This window comes from Vicugna pacos, chromosome X, assembly GCF_048564905.1.
Source record: "Vicugna pacos chromosome X, VicPac4, whole genome shotgun sequence".
NCBI classification, from domain to species: Eukaryota; Metazoa; Chordata; class Mammalia; order Artiodactyla; family Camelidae; genus Vicugna; species Vicugna pacos.
In genome coordinates, this window is record NC_133023.1 from 104,455,172 (window position 1) to 104,475,103 (window position 19,932).

Genomic DNA, 19,932 nt, shown 5'->3' on the forward strand with positions numbered 1-19,932 from the left:
TGGCCACGGGTGACACGTTGCGTTTTGGCGATGTCCGAGGCTTCACCTGTCAAATCTGTCAGTGACTCCAGAGTCTGTGTCTCAACTTCCCTTCCAAGGCCCAGGCCAGCGCGTGGAAACAGGCTTGCCGTTCCAAACTCAGGTTACCCTGCACCAAAGTCATCTGCCCTCCCTACCGCCTTCCCCTGGGGTGCCTTTCTCCGTGGTCAGCAGATCTATTTACGAGCGGGGAGGTGGGGATGCCCAAACTAGAAACCTGGAAGTCATCTTCTCTTTGCTAACCTACTTCAGACTCCGTGGCTCCTGCCTAGACTTTGTGGTCACCTGGCCCAGCTCTTCCTACACTATAAGCCATTCAGTTTATAACTGCCAGGTTCATCTTCCTTGGGCAAGGCAACGTCTTTGAGCCTCATTATTTTCTCCAGTGCAAAATGGAGCTGATAAAACCTACTTCCTAAATTTGTAGAGAAGAGTCAGTGAGATAGCATGCATCACACGCTGCCTGGTATGCATTCGGTGCTCCAAGAATGCTGCTGCTATCTGGTGCTGCTTCAGCTGCCTACCTCTTCAAGGAGTCTCTTTACTTTTGGAATTAGAGAGCAGGTCTAGCTCACAGCAGGTGACCTCATCTGCCTTCTTCATTTCCGGCTGATAGAAGAGTTTTCCATGAGCACAGCAATACCTTAAACATTAGTCTAGTGTCATTATGGATAATAGTTGTACTTTGTTACAATAGCAGAGTTTCACAAATGGCAGTTTTATACAGGTTAGCCCTAGGGGCAGCTTGAGAAGATCACAATTATGGTAGTCATACTTTGCCATGATGTATCACCTTTCTTCTGAGAACTGGAAAACATTTCACAAGTGGTAATCAGGCTTCACAAACCCACTGGGGAGTGGGTATTATTACATGAGCTGATTTCAAGGATGAGTAACGTGAATCAAGTTTGTTAGCTGCTGGAGCACCAGAACTTGGTCCCAGAGTTTTGGTCTAGCTCCCTGCCCATCCTCCAAGTGGAGTCCAGTGTCTACCCCAGAGGAGGTTCCAAACAAACATTTAAATACAGAAGAGAAAGCTGAGGCACAGAGAAGCTTGTAAAATGTGCCCAGCTACTAAGGATGTAGGAGCAAAGATGCAACTTGGGGTCCCGCTGATCCTGCAGCCCACATTCTGCAAGAGAAAGAGGTACTTGCCAGTGGCCAGATTGGCTAGCAACACCTTAATTACCCACTGGCAGCCTCACCCCAAATAGGCTTTAAGAGTGAGATTGTTTGTCAGTTAAGACACTTGAGTAAGAGGCACTGTTGCCCTTTCAAGAGCTTTAGAGACAGAGACCAGGCAGACTGCTCAGAGTCCAGAGCCTCGAGGGCAGACACTACTTTGGTGAGGTCCCAGAGCTGAACCACTGCTCTGCAGGTCTGCAGTTCCCCCGGAGGTGAGCAGGCTGTGGTGGCTGCCTAGCCCAGGGAACAGGACACTAATACACAAACAACTGTCAATGTATTCTTTTGCTCTGATGAGCCAAGTTGCCAAGGGAGCATAGAGGCCTACCCATGAGGACATGCAGGAAGAATTGGACTACCTCAAGGTCTCCTAGTCTCAGTCTTCAAGAAATGGATGTATTTGGATTGCCTCAACTTCACTGGAGGCCCCACCATGTACTCTACTGGAGCCCTCATGAAAATCAGAATCAGAACATGCAAATGTCCCTCTTGTCCTCTCTCCAACAAGTACAAAAGACCCTGCTGCCAATCTGCTGCCCACCTCAGACCCCTAGCCCAGTGTCTCATCCTGGGCAGTAGCCCACAGCTTCACTGGCCTGTGTGAACAGACCCATGAGTGACCCAAACATGGAGGAAAGATCCTGAACAATACACAGAATGACACTCTCATCATCATCTCTGGCAAACTTTGGCCATCAAATGTCAGGGCCATCTTATTAGGGGCTCCCAACAATCTTCATACAAAGGCATGAAATGTCTCTGGATTAAAAAGGCATGACCCTCAAACGAGCCAGAAAGCACCACCAGGTGGGTTTATAGTGGACACATGTTATGGTGTTCCAGAAGCTTCCATGTATACCTGGACCATGGTTTTAAAGATTACCTTGGATTTGTGCCACCCTTCTGATAAGTCGGTGGCTTGTCCAATTCAACATCCATACTGACTCCAATGTGATGGGGTGGAAGGCAGGCTTCTGAGGAGCAGGGCCCTGAAGGAGAGAGTCCTGGTGCCTTCAGACATTTTGGTCCCAGAGGACCTGGGTTAGGGAAGGAAGTGGCTGTGGCTTAGCTCTCCACACTGCCAGGGCTTCTCCCCTGGGCTGTCGCAGCAGAGTGGAGAGGGCATGGAGTTGTCAGACTCAGGCCAGCTTCACCACTGCTCCAGTAGAGGGAGGGACAGCAGGGAGCCAATCCTGGGCCAAGCCGCTGGGCCTACCACGGACTTCCCCAGGGGGCCAGCTTGACAACTTCTTCACCCCAGAAACATGAGGTACCAGCTGCAGGCTGACCTTCTCTTGACCTGAAATTGTCCATTCTAAGTTCCTGAAGGGCCACCCCCTGAATGCCACCAATTAGAAAAATCACTGGAGTCCCCAGAACTTCACTTACAAGATGCACACCCCTGACCAGCTGCTTCTTGATGGGCCCTGTTTCAGGCTGCTGCAGCTGGACTTGGTGAATGCATAGTCTCTCTGTTTCCAAGAGCTCCCTGGGAGGTGGCTGGAGTCTGGGCCGGGCAGTGGTAGAACACAGGGCTGGAACTGGGGGCTCAAGGAGCTTACAGAGGAGGCTGGGGTGCAATGGAAGGGACTGAGGCCATAGTACCTTTGGGTCTGCTTGGATTTGCCACTGCCCCCAGTCTTCTTCCAGAGTCCAGAAGGAACCACCTCACCAGTGAGGCTTCCGTCGGGACTTGCAAACTGCAGCCTGCTGAGACAAGAGGAAGAAAGGGGAGTCTCAAGGCCCCACTGGCCCTCTTGTCACTTGGCCCTGGGATCAGGTGGGTCAGTGTCCCTCCTGGAGCAAGCTTCCCATGGATGGGAGCAGGGGCCAGTTCCTGCTGGAAGGCAGAGTGGGGAGGCTGTGTCTGGGCCTCTGTTGCCACCAAGCTGTGCCTGTACTTCCTCTCTGGACCCTCTTGCTACCAGGGGCTCCAGGAAGGTCTCCCAAGTAGAGAGGGAGGTTCCTGAGCCCCTCCCTCCAGGGAGATGTGCCTGCAAAGTGCAGGTCCAGTGTGTATGAGCAGGCCGACGGGGCAGACAGGAAGGAACACACCCGCCGCAGGTCACCAGCCAGCTGCCCACGCAAGGCTCCTCCCTCCTTGTCCCTATCCTGCCCTCACTCGGAGACTCCGCTCACTGCTTGCTCTTTGCTCTTTGTGCCTCCGCATTGGCTTTCTGTCACTTTCCTCTGGGACCCTCTGCCCTAACTAATCCAATGCCTCCTTCCTCCCCAGGCCTTCTCCTAGTGTACCCTTTTGGCTGGGGCAGCCTGTTACCTTCACTTCTTCTGTCACCTTCACCCAACATGTGTATTCTGAAACCTCTGCTTTGGGCCAGGCACTATGGGAGGCAACAGGCACACACAGACATTAATAATCAAAATACAGTGTTATGCGTGAGAAGCTTCTGAGATCCACTGAGCTAATCTGAAAGGACTCCTAAGAAGATTTCAGGCCAGGAAGAGAAGAAAGGAGATTCCAGGCAGAGGGAACAACACTTGCAGAGGGACAGAAGTCAGTGAGTAGAGGCAGGTGGAACTTTCTGGAGAAAAAGGTCATCTACATTAGTTCTCTGTGGGATCTCTGCAGCACAATCCTTTCAGGCAGGTGCTCCAGTCTGGGCTCTGGGAGCCCATTGTGAAGCTGCTTCTCCGGACTTAGCCCTGGAAGAGAGCGGGCTCCGGCCTCGGCTGTGCTACAGTCGGTGCGAGCAGCACACAGACCCAGGCGCTGCGCAGCAGCTCCTCAGTGAGGGGTTTGCACATGGGTAGACAGGGTCATAGCTTCCAGTCTACACTGGGACCCTACAGCCCCATGGACAGCACTCTCACCCTGCCCTGGCCTCCCTGCCATCTGGGCTGCTCTCCTGGGCCTCTGTGTCCCGAGGCCTCAGCTCAGGAGGCCTGCATGCTGCCTGCCACCGCCCTGCAGCCTTGCAGCCTGGTGTATAGCAGGGCGTGCTCAGGAAATGCATGCGGGAGATGAGCCTTCCCCGGGGCCCCTGGAGCGAGGCGTTCACCCTCCTCCCACGCCTCGCCCTGCGTCTCCCACCTCTCAGGAACCATGATTGTTGCCTACTAAGTTCTTAGTAGCTGCAGGCATGATCTGCTGGCAGCCACACCCCATTTTCCTACCACGTGCTCACAGGGCATGGACACGCTGGGACTTTATCAATCTTATTATAAAACAAGTTATACCAAGTTTCATAGCTCTAGGATGTGAAATAGATGATCCATTGGATAACACATTCTCAAGAGAAAAAGAAAAATTCCATCAATCAATCTACATGTGGATCATAAGACATATATACAGATTCAGGAATATTAACATGTGAGGGAAGGTATATCTTGGATACTCAGCAATAATAGTCCCTTCTCACTGACCACCTACTTTGGGCCAGGCACTAAAATCAGGTGGCACCCTGTATCATATCTGTTAGGGCTTGAATTATGCCCCTACCCAAAGAAATGCTGCAACCCCAATCTCCAGTATCTGGGATGGGAATTACTGGGAAACAAGGACTCTGCAGATGTAATCAAGTTAAGATGAGGTCATTACACTGGACCCTACTCCCGTATGACTGGTGTCTTTATGAGAAGACAAAAATTGGACACAGACATGTACAGAGGGAAGGCAGCCATGAATGAAAAAGAAGACTGGAGTAGTCCAGCCATAAACCAGGGAACACTTTGGGGACATCACAAGATGGAAGAGGCTAGAAAAATCCTCCTGAGCTAGCAGAGGGAGCATGGCTCTGCCAACAACTTGATTTTAAATTTGAGCCTCCAGAAATATGAGAGAAGAAGCCATACCCCCTTCAACATGTGGGACCTTGACGGCAGATGTAGGAAACAAACACAATCATATGCCAAAGTCCAGATGAGTACTATTATGCTCCCCATTCTACACATGGGGAGACTAAGAGCCTGAAAATGTACCCTGCCCACGTTGACTCTTCCAAACTCCATCAAGACACCAACTCTCTCCTATTCAACATAGTCTTGGAAGTCCTAGCCACAGCAATCAGGCAAGAGAGAGAAATAAAAGGGATCCAAATTGGAAAAGAAGAGGTAAAAGTCTCACTATATGCAGATGAAATGATACTATACACAGAAAACCCTAAAAGGTCCACACAAAAACTACTAGAAATAATTGAAGAATTCAGCAAGGTAGCAGGTTACAAGATTAACATTCAAAAATCAGTTGAATTTCTTTACATTAACGATGAATCAACAGAAAAAGAAAGTAAAGAAACAACACCATTTAAAATAGCACCCAAAGTAATAAAATACCTGGGAATAAATCTAACCAAGGAGGTGAAAGAATTATACATGGAAAACTATAAAACACTGATTAAGGAAATTAAAGAAGACTTAAAAAATGGAAAGATATCCCATAATCCTGCATTGGAAGAATCAATAATGATAAAATGGTCATACTGCCCAAGGCAATCTACAGATTTAATGCAGTCCCTATCCAATTAACCAGGACATATTTTACAGAACTAGAACAAATCATAATAAAATTTTATATGGAACCACAAAAGACCTAGAATTGCCAAAGCATTACTGAAGAGAAAGAAAGAGGCTGGAGGAATAACTCTCCCAGACTTCAGACAATACTACAGAGTTACAGTCATCAAGATAGCATGGTATTGGTACAAAAACAGATATGTGGACCAGTGGAACAGAATAGAGAGCCCAGAAATGAACCCACAAATTTTTGGTCAACTCATCTTCAAGAAAGGAGGCAAGAATATGCAACGGAATAAAGACAGTCTCTTCAGCAAATGGTTTTGGGAAAACTGGACAGCAGGATGTAAGTCAGTGAAGCTAGAACACTCCCTTACACCATACACAAAAATAAGCTCAAAATGGATCAAAGACTTAAACATAAGACAAGATACAATAAACTTCCTAGAAGAAAACATAGGCAAAACATTATCTGACATATATTTCAGAAATGTGCTCCTAGGGCAGTCTACCCAAGCAACAGAAATAAAAGCAAGAATAAACAAATGGGACCTAATGAAACTTACACGCTTCTGCACAGCAAAGGAAACCATAAGTAAAACAAAAAGACAACCTACGAAATGGGAGAAAATGTTTGCAAACAATGAAACCAACAAAGGCTTGATCTCCAGAATATATAAGCAGCTCATACGACTTAATAAGAAAGACACAAACAACCCAATCCAAAAATGGGCAGAATACCTAAACAAGCAATTCTCCAAGGAAGAAATACAAATGATCAATAGGCACATGAAAAAAATGCTCATTATCACTAATTATCTGAGAAATGCAAATCACAACTACGATGAGGTATCACCTCACACCAGTCAGAATGGCCATCATTCAAAAGTCCACAAATGACAAATGCTGGAGAGGCTGTGGAGAAAGGGGAACACTCCAACACTGCTGGTGGGAATGCAGTTTTGGGCAGCCACTGTGGAAAACAGTATGGAGATTCCTCAAAATACTAGGGATATGACCCAGGAATCCTGCTCCTGGGCATATATCCAGAAAGAACCCTACTTCAAAATGACACCTGCACCCCAATGTTCATAGCAACACTATTTACAATAGCCAAGACATGGAAACAGCCTAAATGTCTATCAATGGATGACTGGATAAAGAAGTGGTGGTATATTTATACAATGGAATACTATTCAGGCATAAAAACTGACAACATAATGCCATTTGCAGCAACATGGATGCTCTGGAGAATGTCATTCTAAGTAAAGTAAGCCAGAAAGAGAAAGAAAAATACCATATGAGATCGCTCGTATGTGGAATCTAAACAAAACAAAACAAAACATAAATACAAAACATAAACAGACTCATAGACATAGAATACAAACTTGTGGTTGCCAAGGGGGTGGGGGGTGAGAAGGGACAGTCTAGGATTTCAAAACGTAGAAGAGATAAACAACATTATACTGTATGGCACAGGGAAATATAAACAAGATCTAATGGTAGCTCAAGTGAAAAAAATGTGACATCGCATACATGTATGTTCATATATAACTGAAAAATTGTGCTCTACACTGGAATTTGACATAATACTGTAAAATGACTATAACTCAATAAAAAATGTTAAAAAAATCGTTACAAAGGCAACTGAAAAAAAAAAACAACAACACCGAAGACACCACCTCTCCTGAAAGGCAGCTGACACCCTGGGGGAGAGCTGGGATCTAGGATGGGGAGTATGAGGATGGACAAGGTTCCACCGGGACGTGGGGGTTCGAGGATTGGACCCCTGAAAGTGGCTCTTCTGTTCAGGCTCGGGCCCTGCTCTCTCATCCGACTGCCCACTCTGCTCCCCTCTCTCCCAGCTGACGGTGGCCCAACGTTCTCCTGCAGGATCACTCCTCCAGCAGGCTGAACCTGAGGCAGCCGGCTGGCCAGTAGTTCAAAGCATAGCGACCACGGGGCTGTTGGGCTCTCACTGCATCCACACGAGGGCGAGGATCTGAGCCTCTGGGCCCTTTGGGTGCACCTCCTTCTGGGTGGCTCGAGCCATCAAGGTGGCTTTGCACCTTCATGCTGTCTTGTGAGTATCGCTTGGCTTCACTCCCTGCATCACGACACCATCCCAGCCCTATCCTTGTGCCCGGCCCCAGCTCAGGGACCAGGCACAGGGAAACACTTGGGACCCCTTATTTGCTCACCAAGGCCCCTAGAGCAGCTGCCAGCAAGACGTGCCACAGAGGAGGGTAGGCGAGAGCCAGGCAGGGGGTCGGCCCTTTGCCAAGGAGCCTGAAGTTCAGTGCAGAGTTTGGCTGTGGCGGGGGAACGGGGGCTTCTCAGGGAAGCAGAGCCACAGCTGAGAAAACTCACACCAGACCCTCAGGAGGCAGAATCAGGGCACGTGGAGAATGTCAGACCTTCTCACTGACGGGCAGGGGAGCCCCGGTGTGCTCTGCTCCTCCCTGGTCAGGACTGGCTGGGGACCTGGGCGCTGTGGGCTCCTCCAGAGTCTGCTGGGGAGGGTGCTGCCCCCTGGGAATGCCTCCCTGAGTGGCCCTGGGTGCTCTTGTCTCCCGGCTGCTGGTAGCCAGCCCGCCATAGCCTCCCTGGGCTGGCACTGCCCTCACCAGTCAGCTCACTTCATGAACGAGCACCAAGGGTCCCTCCTTCAACTTGGGTTCCGCACGGGGGTCTGGTCCTGGGACTTGCCCCAAGGGCACCCATTTCTTGATGTGTTCCAGGGCTGAAGCTCACCTCCAGCAGTATTTGCTCCCACATCCCTCCCCTGGCCAGGCAGGGGCAGTTCAGAGGGGATCTGGCAGGTGCTGCTCCTTCTATGTCTCTGGGGTGGCTGAGCCTCTTCACAGCCTGCATCCCTGGTGCCCCCAAACCCTCTCCTGCCTGGCTCCTTTCCACATCCTCATTTGAATCTGTGAGTATCCGGGGACAGGGGGAGGCTCCTGGTGACCACCTCTGTCATCTGCTACAGCCTTTCCTCTGCTCAAACACCATGACTGGGGACACCAAGGGTCTGAGCTGGCTCTGTGGGTGGCTGACAAGACAGCCCTCTACCTCTCACACTCAGGCTCAGAAAGCAAAACCTCATAGTCACATTCACAAGACCATCAGTTTAATCAAACATTTGGGCCTTACATGGGGAATTATTTGAAAGTAACTTGTAATCACAGCGATTTGTCCCACACTCACATGGCAATGGTTGTTGTTTACCAGGCACTAGGAGACTCACCCAGGGGCTACATCATGTCCTGTCAGCTCCACCTGAACTGCAGTATCTGTGAAAGGGATGCTCGTCCGGGACTTTCAAATAAAGGTGAATGCGTGAGCCCATCGGGACCAGGGCCTGAGCGGCTCTTACTGGAGGAACAGGCAGGGCAAAAACCCCAGGCTGTACAGACTGAGGCCAGGTTCAGGAGAGAGTGGGCAGGGTAAGCAGCAGGGGTGATGGGGACTCGGGACTGGGCCCATGAGAAGGACACCCCTAACCCCAACAGAGCCACTCGGCAGCTGGCTGCTGCCTTCCTAACAGGCTCATCACAGCCTGTGGGGGCTGATGGGCAAAGCTCAGGGGCCTAAGGGTACAGGTGGCTGGAGGGAATTCCCACAGCCACCTTCCCCTGGGGCAGCCTCTCTTTGGAACTCCTCCCACCCTGCCCAGTGTCTTCAAGGCACAGCGTCTGGCATCCCACATCTAAGGGTCAAAGGTGCAGGACTTAAGTCCCTGGGTGAGGAGACAAGAGTGGTCTGTGTCTGTGTTGTCACGGCCTGAGAGTTAATCCACGGCCCTGGTGCCTCTTCTATACAAATGGCCGTGACAACGACACTTCTGCTCAAAGTTCAGTGGCAAAGGGCCATCACAGGACCCTTCCTAAGTAAAGAGGACCAGCAGTGCCGTGTCCCCACCTGTCCAGGGAGGAGAGGAAGCCAAGACGCAGACAAGCACCTGACGTCTCTCCAGTTCAACGTGGAGTAGGAGATGCTCAACAAAAAGTACCATTTATAACTTGTTAGGGAAAAATCCCCTGCATTTCTGGGAGGAGTTTCTGAGCAGGTCAACTCTGCCTTGACATTCTCCATCTTTTTCAAGTGCCCGCCTACTTACTACGTGGCAGGTGCGCCCAATCCAGGATCACATCCAATTTCCACGTGGTTCTATGACTCTCAGCAGGGAAGGCTCGCCCACCCTCTTCATTCCCCAGCACCCGCCTGCACTTCTCATTGCAATGACCTCGACAGTCTCCTTAGGCTGACAAGTTGCTCCTTCCTCTAGATGCAAGGTCACAGTCTTAACCTGAGAGCCTCTGCTTCTGGCTGCATTCCTCAATATGCCTGAAAACGGGGACACTGGCCAATACTGCATCTTTAGTGGCTGGTAGTTCTTTCTAGTATTATTCTGACCTCAGACCCTGTCCCTCTCGCCTCTGGAAATTGTTTTGTTTCCATGACATCTCAGAGAATTTGCAGCTCAGTAGGAAACTGAATAGAAAATCAGCCAAAATTGCTGTTCTGGGTATTTTCCTCCTAGAAGCTATATTATTTAATTTGGGTGTGTGTGTGTGTTGGGGGGGTGACTTCCCCAGCTGGGAGCAGTTCACTCAAAGCTCCCAGAATTCCTTCCCACTTTTGCACCTTCCCTTCATTCAAACCACCTATTTTCATTCATTTCATCCCATGGAAATCTAGACCTCGCTCACCATTGGCCAAAATAAACTCCAGATGGCTGAAATACATTGTCATATCTATATAGTTGGTACTGGCTTTCCCAGGGCAGGGAGCGGAGTGCAGACCAGTGAATCCTGGGCAGTACTTCAAACAGCAAGACCCTCACTTCTCCGGAAATCCTTGCAGATGATGGGTAGAAGACACCAAATTCTCCACTGTGCTCAACTGCGATGCCACAGAAACCCAGGACACCTTCTTTCCTGCTCCAGGAGGAATCTATCTCTGGTTTAGCCAAGATCCAAAAGGATTTCTCAGAGCAATGCCCCAATTCAGACTTTCCTCTCAACCCAAAGACACATCGCCTGCATGTCTGCCTGCCGCCGCCACCACCCAGCTGCTTTACCATCACCTCCCACAGAGGGACCCCCAGCTTCCCAAAGCTCCGAACTGCCCTGGCTCCGGGCACTTACACTTGGGTGCTCGCTCCCGGACCCCCACCGCCTCACCCCATTTTTACTTGCTCCGTGGGACTTAGGGAACATCTCACCAACTTCCTGATGTGACTGCGGCTCCTAGACTATCATTCTAGGTGTGGGGTGTCCTGCTCTTCCGAGTGTCCCCACCACTAACACCGAGCCCTCCGGAGAGCAGAGGCTCAGTGAACGTCTGCAGAATAACTGAGATGGTGAGCAGGGATCCTACGGATTCAGATTGATTTTTCTCCTACTTTCTTAAATAACCCGTGGAAATCAAACTAAACATAGATATTTTAGATTTATAGAAAGACACAAAAGAAGGGGTAAGAAGCAAGAAAAGACTACTTTTACATTTATTTTTCTAATTCTTGCCCCAATCCATAATACTGCTAAGTACTTTCACATTTCCAAAAACATTCTAATTCCAATTCCATGTTATTTTGCTCAGGATCACAAAACAAATGGGAGATTTCCTAATCTCTTTTACAAAATAGCAAAACTCTTGCTCTTAAACTGGACAAAAACACAAACATTGTGATCACCGTCATTCAAAGTTAGACACTGAAGCTCGTTATGTCTTCTATGAAAAGGAACGACATTTGAAAATTTCCTACGGGAAACAACGATCAATTTCCATGTCATCATAAAGGACAGGAGGAACCCAGAGATGCTGTACACTGTGTCCCTCAACAGGCCCGGGCTGTCACCACTTAGAAGGCTGACTGCTCGCTCTCCAAACACAGAGTGAAGGATGGACTCACTTCCTGCCCGGCAGGCGAAGCTGCTGGACAGGGGCCTGGAAGGAGCCCAGCCGCAAGTCTGGCTCAGGCCCCCTCTTCCTCATCACTAACAGCCTCTTCTGACAGGGCTGGGACCTGGACCAGGAAGGAACTGGGACCCCTTCGATTGACCCTGAGCAGATACTCCCGGACTTGCAACTTGCTGATCTCCGCGTGGGCCCGGGGGCCCCACAGGAACTCGTAGTGAGCGGGATCGCTGTTGGTCACCTGCTGGTACTCCAGGTACCCCTCCTGCACCCACACTTTGGTGATGAGCTCCCTGGGCTCCCCATAGATGTAGTGCTCCATCCCAGCATACAGCCCCATCTTGCTCAGTGCTCCCCACACCTCCTCCTCAGGGAGGCGCTCTCCCTCCAGGTGGATCATGCAAAGGAGCATCACCAGGAGGCCGTTCTTGGGCATGCTCTGCCCATCGCCCAGCATCCCATCACAGGTGAGGCCCAGGGTGGGGACCAAGACATACCAGTGCCCCCTGGGGTCCACCTCCTTCACATCCACCCCAAAGACCAGCTGCATGCACTCAGAGGCCTGGCTGAAGACCGCAGGGAAGTGGTCCTGGTATTCTCTGAGGAAGATACTCAGCATTTCTGCCCTGGTGGTCAGCTGCTTCCTGCGATACTTGAGGAGCAGGAAGCCCACCAGGTCAGTCATCATCAAATGCCGTGCATCTTGGAGCAGGGACTCGGCACCGGCAGAGTAGGAAGAGGAGACTGAGGAGGAGGAGGACCGGGGGGATGCGGCCCCCTCCTCCACAGCCTCCAACAGCTGCGCATCCACCAGGCCCTGGGCGTCTCTTGGGTCTTGAAAGTCTTCCTCACTCTGGGAGAGCTCACTCATCTGAACCAGAGGCATGATGACTGGTGTCGGGCAGCAGACAGGAGTGTGGACAGGGGTGACAGATGGGGACCCACGGGCCTGGGGGAGAGAGGGTGTGTCAGCAGGCTGGGCTGAGAAACCCACCCTGGGGGGCTCTGACAAAGGCCACTTACTGGTCTCCTCTCCAGGGGTGCCCTCGGCCTCACAGGGGCTCTCCTGCTGGTGGACGGTCCTCTGTGAACCTGACGGGGGAAGTGAGGCAACTCCTCAGGGTGCAGCCGGCACAGCCGAGGTTCTGGGGGTGACAGGGGGTGTGTGGAGTGGACACTGGCCTTGTGGGGTCCCCTCTGTTTCAGAAGCCCCCGAGTACACACTCAGGGCCCACACCTCACCTGACACTGCCGGCCTCCTGTGCTCTGTGACCCGAGGACACGTGTCTCACACCGAGGCCTACACCTCCCGGTGTCTCGAGCCCCTGGGAGAGAAAGGAGGGGAGACCTCGGGTCTACACTGTGGCACAGCCCTGGACCCGCGTGCTGGCAGGAGGCCTGGGCTCTGGCAGGTTCCCACTCTTCTAGGGTGGGAGGTCCTCTCCGCGCTAGCTCAGGGTCCTCACCGTGACTCCAAGCGGGACCTGGGATTCTGCGCTCCAACCACCTGAGGGCCCCTCCTTATAGTAAGTCCCCGGTCTCTCTGAGCCCCGGATGCGGAAGTCGGGACACACCACGTGTGCTCATCCCGCCTGGGGGCCTCCCAGGGCTGACAGCAGGGGCAGGATCGGTTGCGTCCCCTCTGTTCTGGGGTCTCGGGTCCCCTCACTCCTCCCTCGGGGTCCTCACCTTGACTCCTGGCAGGACCTGGGATTCCCCTCTCAGCCCACCCGAGGCCCCGCCCGTCATACCAGGACGCCAGTCCCTCCGAGATCCGCATTTCAGGAACTGCTGCCCGAGGTCCTCCCGCCCTATGGCCTCCCAGGACTGACTCTGTTCTGGGGTGCAGGGTCCCTCAGTGCTTCTTCGGGGTCGTCACCTTCACTCCCAGCGGAACCTGAGATTCTCTCCTCCGCAGACCTGAGCCCCCTCGCCCCCCCCCCCGCACTAAGTCCCCGGTCTGTCTGAGACCCGGATGCAGAAGTCAGGACGCACCTCGTGGGCTCATCCCGCCCTGGGGCCTCAAGACGGCTGAGAGCAGGGGCGCTTTTCTGTGGGATGGGATGGCCTCTTTTCTGGGGTCCCGGGTCCCCTCCGTCCTCCTCACGGACCTCACTTTGACTCAGGCGGCATGTAGTCTCCCCTCTGCCCACCCGAGGCCCCGCCCCTCATCCCAGGACCCCAGTCCCTCTGAGACCCGGATGTCAGGAAATGCCGCCTCTGGTTATTCCGACCTATGGCCTTCAAGGTCTGACTCTGTTCTGGGGTGCAGGGTCCCTCACTGCTCCCACACGGTTGTCACCTTCACTCCCAGTGGGACCTGGGATTCTCTTCTCTGCAGATTTGAGTCCCCCCTCCCCCCCAACTTGCACTAAGTCCCCGGTCTCTCTGAGACCACGGTGCAGAAGTCAGGACACACCACGTGGGCTTGTCCTGCCCTGGGGCCTCCGGACGGCTGACAGCATGGGTTGCCTTTCTGTGGGATGGCCTCTTTTCCGGGGTCCTCTGTCCCCGCCGTCCTCCCTCAGGTTCCTCACTTTGACTCAGGCGGCATGTAGTCTACCCTCTGCCCACCCGAGGCCCCGCCCCTCATCCCAGGACCCCAGTCCCTCTGAGAGCCCGGATGTCAGGAAATGCCGCCGGTGGTCACCCTGCCCTAAGGTCTCCAAGGTCCAACAGTGTCCCGGGGTGCAGGATCTCTCAGTTCTCCCTCAGGGTCCTCACTTTCACTCAGGCAGCACTGGCCTCCCCTTGGACCACCCGAGGCCCCGCCCCTCATCCCAGGACCCCAGTCCCTCCGAGACCCGCATTTCAGGAAATGCTGCCTGAGGTCCTCCCGCCCTATGGCCTCCCAGGACTGACTCTGTTCTGGGGTGCAGGGTCCCTCAGTGCTTCTTCGGGGTCGTCACCTTCACTCCCAGCGGAACCTGAGATTCTCTCCTCCGCAGACCTGAGCCCCACCGACCCCCCACTTGCATTAAGTCCCCGGTCTCTCTGAGACCCGGATGCAGAAGTCAGGACACACCTTGTGGGCTCATCCCGCCCTGGGGCCTCAAGACGGCTGAGAGCAGGGGTGCTTTTCTGTGGGATGGGATGGCCTCTTTTCTGGGGTCCCGGGTCCCCTCCGTCCTCCTCACGGACCTCACTTTGACTCAGGCGGCATGTAGTCTCCCCTCTGCCCACCCGAGGCCCCGCCCCTCATCCCAGGACCCCAGTCCCTCGGAGAGCCCGGATGTCAGGAAATGCCGCCGGTGCTCAGCCTGCCCTGTGGCCTCCAAGGTCCAACACTGTCCCGGGGTGCAGGATCCCTGCGTTCTCCCTCGGGGTCCTCACCTTGACTCAGGCGGCATGTGGTCTCCCCTCTGGCCACCCGAGGCCCCTCCCTTCATCCCAGGACCGCAGTCCCTCGCAGACCCGGATGTCAGGATTCAGGGCCCCACGAGTGCTCATCCCACCCAGGCCCTCCCAGGGCTGTCAGCAGGGGCAGGATCGGTTACGTCCTCTCTGTTCTGGGGTCTCGGGACCCCTCACTCCTCCCTTAGGTGCCTCACCTTGACTCCTGGCAGGTCCTGGGATTCCCCTCTCAGCCCACCTGAGGCCCCACCCCTCATTCCAGGACCCCAGCCCCTCTGAGACCCGGATTTCAGGAAATGTAGCCAGTGCTAACCCTGCCCCAAGGCCTCCAAGGTCCAACACTGTCCTGGGGTGCAGGAATCCTCCGTTCTCCCTCGGGGTCCTCACCTTGACTCAGGCGTTATGTGGTCTCCCCTCTGGCCACCCGAGGCCCTGCCCCTCATCACAGGACCCCAGTCCCTCGGAGACCCGGGTGTCAGGAAATGCCGCCGGTGGTCACCCTGCCCTGTGGCCTCCAAGGTCCAACACTGTCCCGGGGTGCAGGATCCCTGCGTTCTCCCTCGGGGTCCTCACCTTGACTCAGGCGGCATGTAGCCTCCCCTTGGAACCCCCGAGGCCCCGCCCCTCATCCCAGGACCCCAGTCCCTCCGAGACCCGGATGTCAGGAAGTCAGGACCCCACGAGTGCTCATCCCACCCTGGCCCTCCCAGGGCTGACAGCAGGGCCGGGGATCTGTGGGGCCCCTTCTATCCTCCCTCAGCGTCCTCAGCTTCAGCCCTGGCCGGGTCCTGGGACGCCCCCTTGTTGACCCGAGCCCACACCCTCACACCAAGGCCCTCACTGCCCTGAGACCCCCAGAGGAGTCTGTGGACTCACATGAGGCCACCAGGCCCAGGGCTTCCCAGAACTGTGGACGCCAGGGGCTGAGATGGATTCCCCGGGGGTCCCGCAGCCCTCCCTCTGCTCCCCACCTGCGCTCCCGGCTGGGCCTGGGCCTGGGCCTGGGCCTCTCCCTCTGCCCAACAGATTATAATCCCATTGTACTCCGACCCTCCACAGCCAGGACCCCCGAGAGGGAAGTGGGGATGAGGGGGTGGGGATCTGATCCTCGCAACCCTGCCTGGGGTCTCCCAGGGGTGACCGCAAAACCGACCTGGATGCCTGCCCCCGCCCCCGCGTCCCCTCACACGGTTCTACCTTGACTCCTGGCAGCACTGGGCTCCTTCCCTGTGCAGACCTGAAGCCGGCCTCCCTCACCCAGGACCTCACCTCTCTCACCTCCCAAGGGTGGGGCATCAGTGCACGTGACATCCGGACCCAGTGCCCTGGAGTCTCCCAGGGTTGTCTGGGGCAGGTGGGGGTGCCAGAGGTGGATTCTCTGGGGTCCTCAGTCTCCTGTGTCCTCACCTTGACACCCTACAGGATCTGGGAGCCACCCTCCGCCCTCCTGAGACTGCGTCTCTCAGACCTAGCCTCTGACTCCCCGAGTTCACTGAGGAGGTGGGGGCCGGGGACTGTTCAGCCTGACAGCCCCATCCGGGGGCCCCCAGGATTCCCATGTGGGGCCGGTTTGCATTCTTAGGGACCCTCTGTTGTGGGGTGTTTGGACCCCTCTGTCCTCATCCAGGAGGGTCCTCACCCATCCTCGCACACAAAGGCTGCAGTCCCCGCAAAGATGCTGGAGGGGACCTGCCTCCTGGTGACCGTGAAGGGGTAGAGAGCAACACACCTTCCCTCGGGGCCTCCTCGACCACCAACCTGACTTCGGAGACGGTCTGTTTGAAAGACTTACCTTTTCCTGAAGAGGCTGAGCAGTGGCAGGGGAGTTGCGGATCCCTTGCGTTGATGACTAGGTAATAGTACCTGTTCCAGAGCCGTGACTTTCACTTGTTAATTCTCATGCATAGTAAGAAGTACGTTTCTCATCTGCACCTACTGTGCGTGTATCTATGACACGTGTGTAGGCTGTGTGTGCTTATGTACGCGTACATCCACGCACCACCTGTGTATGCACTAACGCGTGTATCTGGATGCATGTTTATATTTTACGAGGGTTCGTATGTACGTGCAGACGGTATACATACTTAAGGTGTAAAAGTGCTCCTGCTATAACCACGTGTGAATGGCTCTGGTACCGCCACCTTATTGTCCGTGTCTTCCTTACGTTCTATTTAAGTGATGTGTTTTGCACAGGCCAGTCCTCACCCAGGTTTGATGTCAGGTGGGTATTAGCAGAGACTCAGGAGGGAAATGCCTCAACTGACCCATCTTTCTTGCTGTCCTGGTAGAGCCCCAGGGCTGAGGCATGTGTGTCCAGGGCCCTGCCCCAGCTGTAGGCAAGAAACCGCTCAGAAGCGGGAGATCTTTCCTCCTACCGGGCCTGCCATCTGCGTCTGTGCAGCCCACAGCCCCTCCCCCACTCCCTGCTGCCCCCCGCCCCGCAACAGAGGAGTCCGCCCCCCACAGTCAGCAGTCTTCCCTTCCGGTGTCCTCATGTTTTGTTGTTTACTTAGCGTTGTTCATACCGTGTGTTATTTTAAGTCTTTATTTTTATAAGACTTTTAGGTGCAAGAACAACAAAGAGAAGGTATAGAGATTTCCCATTTACTTCCCGCCCCCACACCTACATAGCCTGCCTCCTTATCAGCAACCCACCAGAGTCCTCCATGTGTCAGAACTGATGGACCTACGTTGATATATCATAATCACCAAGAGACTAGTGTTTTTGTTTCGGTTGATTCAGTACTTTTTTACATTCTGCAGATTTGGAGAATCGGAAACAATATTCAACTTCCTGGAGGTTCCAAAGTGTATCCATTCACTAACTGAAGGACATCTTGTTTGCATCTGTGTTTTCGCAGTTATGAGTAAAGCTGCTAAAAACATCCATGTGTAGGTTTTTTGTGTGGATATAAGTTTTCAAATCTTTTGAGTAAATACCCATATGGTATATGAGTCCTGGATCATACAGTAAGAATTTTTTAGTTTTAGAAGAACCTGCCATGCTGTCTTCCAAAGTGGCTGTAAGCATCTTGTATTCCCACCAGCAGTGAATGGTAGTTCCTGCTGCTCCAAATCCTCCCCAGCATTTGGTGTTGTCACTGCCCTGGATTTTGGTAATTTCAATAGGCATGTAGATATCATGTACTTGTGTGTTTGTGTGTGTCTGTGCATGTGTGTGACATCATCAAGTGACTCCTCACACTTACTGATCACTAGGGATCAAGCTGGGAAAGGCACAGCCAGGCTAAAGAATTTTTGGGTCCTCCCGAAAGCATCAGGAGGCAGCTTCAGTCACACTACGTGTGCAGCATCATGTCCTCTGGGCAGTATTCTTATTCTGGATGCTTTCTAGGAGGAAAAACAGAAAACAAAACTGGAAATGTGTGAGCAAAAAGAACTTTAGGATTGGTGATTGGTAACTCCGAATATTTTACACCTTGAAAGACTTTAGAGAGCAAGAACAGCTTTGAAGTAACCACATGGAGGGCAGACCCTCCAGTTCCAAGATGTTTCGGGGAGATTTTGGAATGTGGTTTTGGGCTGAGGAATCATGTACTTGTGAGGTCAGTCGGCAGGCCTGAGTTGGGAATTTTCCTAGATATTGAGTGCATTAACTGGGAAGAGACTCCCTCACAGAGCTTTGTGGTTTGGGGTTTAGATCAGAGAGGGTCCTGATGCTTCCTCCCCCAGGGCCCCCTCCCACACAGCCCAGTGCATTCCCCCCGCCCCAGTGCAGGAGCCCTAACCATCACCCATGCCGGGTCTAGAACAAGTTATACCATCTTTGCACAGTTCTGATATGTGAGATGAAGCAGTCCTGAAAACAGATGTTCAGCAAAAAAGAGAAACGGCATCACTCAGTGTAAACGAGGATGTGAAGACATATACTTCTGCTTCAGAATCTTCACAATGTGGGAGAAGGCACGTCTTAGACATGCAGTGACAATAACTACATCTACTGACCACTTTCCATTGACCGAGGAATTTTACATGCAGGTCACATCATGCATAAAATCACATAAACGCTTTGCCCTTCTATTATTATTATGCTTGTTTTAGAGATGAAATTGACCCATGAAGAGTTTCTGGATTTGCTCTGCTCAAGAGCAACAGGACACATATTCAAACTGAGCTGCTTCTGATGTATACAAAGCCCTGTCCCCACACTAGCCTGAATCACTAGCATGAACAAAGTCTTCCACACAATCGAGGGGTTTCCAGCTGCCCAACATGGTGACCTACTGTGAGATGCCTAATTCCACATAATTTAGGGAAAGCAGGAAAAGCAGGCATACCTGCCCAGCAAAGATCTGACACTGAACCCGACACTCGCAACCTTTTACAGCCCGGTTGGGTCACCATCTCTCTACTAAAGTGGAGATGACAGACCTGGAGGTGTGCTGGGGCCCTAGGACAGAGGATGCAGAAAGGTCTTCCAGATTAGGGGTGGAGTCACTGCCCTTTGAAAGTGGCTCTTCTGTTCAGGCTCAGGCCCTGTTCTCGTCCGACTGCCCACTCTTCTCCCCTCTCTCCCAGCTGACGGTGGCCCAACGTTCTCCTGCAGGATCACTCCTCCAGCAGGCTGAACCTGAGGCAGCCGGCTGGCCAGTAGTTCAAAGCATAGCGACCACGGGGCTGTTGGGCTCTCACTGCATCCACACGAGGGCGAGGATCTGAGCCTCTGGGCCCTTTGGGTGCACCTCCTTCTGGGTGGCTCGAGCCATCAAGGTGGCTTTGCACCTTCATGCTGTCTTGTGAGTATCGCTTGGCTTCACTCCCTGCATCACGACACCATCCCAGCCCTATCCTTGTGCCCGGCCCCAGCTCAGGGACCAGGCACAGGGAAACACTTGGGACCCCTTATTTGCTCACCAAGGCCCCTAGAGCAGCTGCCAGCAAGACGTGCCACAGAGGAGGGTAGGCGAGAGCCAGGCAGGGGGTCGGCCCTTTGCCAAG

General features: G+C 53.1%; 1 protein-coding gene across 6 annotated transcripts; it reads right to left on the reverse strand.

Moving 5' to 3' along the window:
- Positions 1–11,177: 11,177 nt before the first annotated feature.
- Positions 11,178–15,425, reverse strand: LOC140691948 (melanoma-associated antigen 10-like). Of its 6 annotated transcripts, none has more exons than XM_072956474.1 (4): positions 15,361–15,425; positions 12,862–12,944; positions 12,643–12,711; positions 11,178–12,568 (listed from the first exon to the last, which is right to left on the reverse strand). In XM_072956474.1, the coding sequence occupies exon 4, from the start codon at positions 12,503–12,505 to the stop codon at positions 11,678–11,680; it is 828 nt and encodes a 275-aa protein (XP_072812575.1). In that variant the 5' UTR covers positions 12,506–12,568; positions 12,643–12,711; positions 12,862–12,944; positions 15,361–15,425; the 3' UTR covers positions 11,178–11,677. The 6 variants fall into 6 exon arrangements, with proteins under 6 accessions (XP_072812575.1, XP_072812574.1, XP_072812573.1 ...); XM_072956473.1 differs by lacking the exon at positions 15,361–15,425 and adding an exon at positions 14,645–14,688; XM_072956472.1 differs by lacking the exon at positions 15,361–15,425 and adding an exon at positions 13,615–13,750.
- Positions 15,426–19,932: the final 4,507 nt, after the last annotated feature.

Excerpts from the sequence above, each read along its gene's own strand:
- LOC140691948 (XM_072956473.1), bottom strand. Across the intron at positions 12,712-12,861 it reads CAGGAGGCCGGCAGTGTCAG|GTTCACAGAGGACCGTCCAC; the intron begins GTGAGGTGTGGG and ends TTCCCCCGTCAG. Across the intron at positions 12,569-12,642 it reads CACCCCTGGAGAGGAGACCA|GCCCGTGGGTCCCCATCTGT; the intron begins GTAAGTGGCCTT and ends TCTCTCCCCCAG.